Below are 4377 nucleotides of genomic sequence, written 5' to 3' on the forward strand. Positions count from 1 at the left end.
GTGTGTGTGTGTGTGTGTGTGTGTGTGTGTGTGTGTGTGTGTGTGTGTGTGTTAAGTAAATGCAGTCATGTTGAGACCTGAGGTAAGACAAGGAAACTCATCGAAAACAAACTAATTAAAACATGACCCTATCATTGTACACACACGTATACCCTTAAATCCTCACTAAACACATATTGTTGGACAACATCATACCTTCACCTGCTTTTGCTGCTAGCGTGCATTCCCCTGGCCTGACTCACAGAAAGGGGGCCTAATAAACAGTGTAGGTTTTTGTCTCCAAATAAGCAGAAGTTTACTCCTGCTGCATGTTGGCCAAGTTTCATTCCGTGTACATCTGTGTTTGTTGCCAACAAACCTTCAAAGATCCTTTCTAATGAGATCCACTGAAATCACAAAAAAAAAACCAATGAAATGAGATATTCCTGGCTTTACAATGACAACAAACATCCATGTGCTCTAACTCAGTGGTTGTTTAACTTTTTTATAATAAGCACCACCTCATAAAATTCTGTGATCTCCCAGTACCAGCAGCCAGTTTTTCAGCTTGGCCTGAAACATTTTTTACAGATCAATTATCTGACATAAGCAAGGAAACCCACAAATCTACTTGAACATTCAATTCTAACCAAAAAAATAAAAACAAACAAACGTTACCCCTTCAACAAACAGAGTAGGCTAAAGGGCTGATGAGGGTGTCTAATAGTAATGACCAAAACCCCCAATAGTAAACTACTGAGGATGTGACTAAAAATTCTACTTGATAGTCCAATTCCAACCAAAAAAAAAAAAAAAACAAAAACAAACAATCCTTACCCCTTTAAGAAACACAAAATGCTATGGGCCTGATTGTTCTCAGCTGGGCCATCCTTGGATGTGTCTAATGTTAATGACCAAAACCCCCATGATCAACTACTGAGGATGTGACTAAAAATTCTACTCAAAAGACCATTTGTAACCAAAAACACAATCCTTACCCCTTCAACAAACACAAAAGGCTAAGGGCCTGATCGTCCTTGGAATGAGGGTGTCTAATGGTAATGACCAAAACACCCAATGGTCAACTACTGTGGATGTAACTAAAAATTCTACTCGAAAGACCATTCTAACCAAAAAAAAATATATATATATATATCCTTACCCCTTCAACAAACACAATAAGCTAAGGGCCTGATCCTCCTTAGCAAAGCCATCCTTGAATGAGGGTGTCTAATGGTAATGTCCAAAACATTCAATGGACAACTACTAAAGATATGACTAAAAATTCCAGTAACAAACATAAAGGCACTTTGCTTTTTAGATAAACATTATTTTAACGATCATCACATTTTAACTCCTGTGCTAAACATAAATTCTATAGTGTTAAAGTACCACAAGTCGGGGACCAAGTCTTTAACATGTAAGTTTTGTAGCTTTTCTTTAAATCTGTTATTGTAAGTGTGTTAGGTTGGGTCATTGTTGCGTGTCATTCCTATATTTTCTGTGGTTTTAAATCTCATAGTTAAAACTCAGTCAATATGGTTCTTTGTTTTAGGAGTTTCACTGTTTTGCTTTAAAGCTTCAGTCACCTTGGCTCTCTCAGTGCGTTCTGCTGAGTTTTCAGAGTCCAAGGCTTTCACAATAATCGCTGCAAACGGACTGACGCACTTGTGGTCAGTAGTGGCCTCAAAGTTTGTTTTGCTCTCACGGCACTAAGTCATGGCCCCACAAAACCTCAGATATCTTTTTTTTTTTTTTCAGCTTGCTTGGTTTCAACCTGTACTTGAACAAAAATTTCTGAATTTCCACCTGTTTCTGTTTTTTACCTTGGCTGTAATACAACTCCGTCTGAAATGCCAGGAGACATTGGTATTTGCTGAAATCATCTGAGTAGTTTTTGTTCTTATTTGTGATGCTTAGGCTGTCTGCTTTGATTGATTTGTGGTTGATCRTCTGTGTTCTGGAATGAATTTTCTTTTTGTAAATGAAGCCGATGAGACTTCTTCAAAACGTTTGCAGTGAAATTCTCAGACAAGACACAAAGTTCTGGAAAACTATGTCCACCTGATATCTTGTTTTTCTCTAAGGAGTTGCTTTTATTTAGTGCACTACTTTGATTAAAATCAAAATACTTCATTGGTTGGATTGTCTTGACTTTTCAGCATCTAACAGAAATTCTGCTGCCAGAAAGGATGTTCACATTTATAATTTTTTTAAACTAGTTGAGTTGTAATAAATGTGTTTCAGCCATATGTAAATTGCAATATTGGTTGCATTTCAGCAACCTTTTCCTTAAGTCTTCAAAGTTTGTTAACCTAAAAATAATTTTGTTTCCATCAACATAAGCTACATTTTAATTGGTGCTGGTGGGTAGGTTTGGTATAACTTTTTTTTTTTTGTTAAAACAATGGCGAAAACATTTTTAGTGCTACCTTTTTGCTTGATTTTACATTCACGGTTTCCAATAGAAATAACTAGATTTCTACATAAAGTTTTGAATGTTGAAATTATAGACACTTATTTTTTTTATATAATTGCATTTCTTCTAAGCACTTTCTCTCGACAACCAAAAAAAAAAACCTTACAAAAACAAAATGACAGTTCACATGAAACCAACTAAAGCAGAAATCCAATGCAGGGTGCAAGGCTGAGTGAAAGAGCTGTTGAAGTGGAACGATTCAAAAACTACAGTGAAATRTAGACATGTAAAAAAACAGAAAATTAAAAAAATGTTTGAATCAGTAAATATGTAATATAAACTCCTAATTTATAGTTTTACATAAGAGCAACAACTAACGGTTTAGCTATGGACAATATATATACATACACATATATCTCACATGTACTCACCAAATTGTACATGTTTTTCCTGAAATTCATAATACTAATTATACAGAATGGAAAAAATATATATTTTGACACAGCAGAAATTTTCCTGGTTCAAACTAAAAAAAAAAAGACCATAAATCATAATGGTTTTTTTTTTACCATAAAGCTGATTTTCAACAGCTTGTTTACCACAATGATCCTTGTGAATCTCTACCAATAATTATCATCTGTCAACTTCAGTGTTAAGTTCTTCAAAGCCCACCAGATTAGGCTGAAATTTTTCCAGTTTTGAACACTTAAAAAAWAAAAAAAAGGAATTTCTACTTTGGCTTCACTGCAGTGTGGGGATAAAACAGAGTTTATTTTGTTTATTTTCTTACAAAATAAGCCAAAGTGTGTGATGAGATCTGTGTGTGTGGTAGTTTTTTACAGAATACGGACCAGACTACTCGCTGGAGATCAGCCCGAGTTGTAGGCCGGACCGAAACAACAGCAAACACCTGGAGCAGGTCGTCAGCACCATCAAAGGTATGTGTAATGTTCCTGTGATGCACAGGTGCGTCGGTGTGTTTGTTTGTGTCAGACTGAACTCTTGCTCACCTTTACTCCTTTTGTCTTTGGCTCTTTAACTGTTTGCTTTCATGTGTCTGACCTTGTTTCTTTACATCTCTCTCAGATAAAMGTAAAGCTTCTTTATTCTTTGGTTCTTAAAATCCCTCTGTGTGTTGGTGTTATAAACAGTGTGTATGACTTCTTTCATTTGCTTACAATGTCTCATTTATAGATGTGATGCATGTTTTTTTCTATTTGCATCTCTGTCTGTATACCCCTTCATGTTTAGCCCTATATTTAATTCTTGAGTGTGTGTGTGTGGTTAAGAACAAAGTTGGGGTTTTGGTCTTCATGTTGACAGCCCACAACTCCCAGGAGAAATACTGCAGAAGGGTGAAGCACAAGTGAAAAGTTTAGCGCTGGAAGAGTTTCTGTAGCCAAGTGAGGTCAGGAATTTACTTAAACAAAAATGACCAAGGMGCATGTGTTTGAGTTGAGTTCACGTTTTGGCTGACACCTTTAAAGAAAAAAAATACATCTCACAAGAAAATCAGAGGCATTAACAGCCGATTGACAACAGATTCTCTTTCAGATTTCTTTTTGTGTGTGTGTTTTGGATATTTTCTTGGCAAAATTAAGTCACTACTTTTTTTTCTTGAGAGGTGTAAAATAAACTAATACATTTTTTACTCAAAGGGGACACTAGTGTGAAACATAGTTCAGCCCACATTTATAGCACCATTTGCAAGCCCTATTTTCCATCCAGGAAATAGTGACTCAGGACTTTTCCATCAATGACATGCTTCCTACTGCCTGGGGACAAAACAGGACCTTGGTTTTGTAGAGTCAGTGTGATACTTTGGGGTGGGTGGGGGTAACTCAGCAAATTTTCTTTTAATCATAAACATTATCTGCAATTTCAAAGAGTATCTATCTATCTATCTATCTATCTATCTATCTATCTATCTATCTATCTATCTATCTATCTATCTATCTATCTATCTATCTATCTATCTA

The 4377-nt window shown here is 35.7% G+C and overlaps 1 protein-coding gene across 1 annotated transcript in view; it reads left to right on the plus strand.

Annotated features, from left to right (window-relative positions):
• Positions 1–4377, plus strand: part of hdac8 (histone deacetylase 8) — a 51454-nt gene that overhangs the window by 27521 nt on the left and 19556 nt on the right. The window contains exon 10 of the mRNA XM_014018257.1: positions 3231–3336. Coding sequence (XP_013873711.1) covers positions 3231–3336 — 106 coding nt within the window. The remainder of the gene's footprint in view (positions 1–3230; positions 3337–4377) is intronic.

Source organism: Austrofundulus limnaeus, unplaced genomic scaffold (genome assembly GCF_001266775.1).
Source record: "Austrofundulus limnaeus strain Quisiro unplaced genomic scaffold, Austrofundulus_limnaeus-1.0 Scaffold188, whole genome shotgun sequence".
Lineage (NCBI taxonomy): Eukaryota > Metazoa > Chordata > Actinopteri > Cyprinodontiformes > Rivulidae > Austrofundulus > Austrofundulus limnaeus.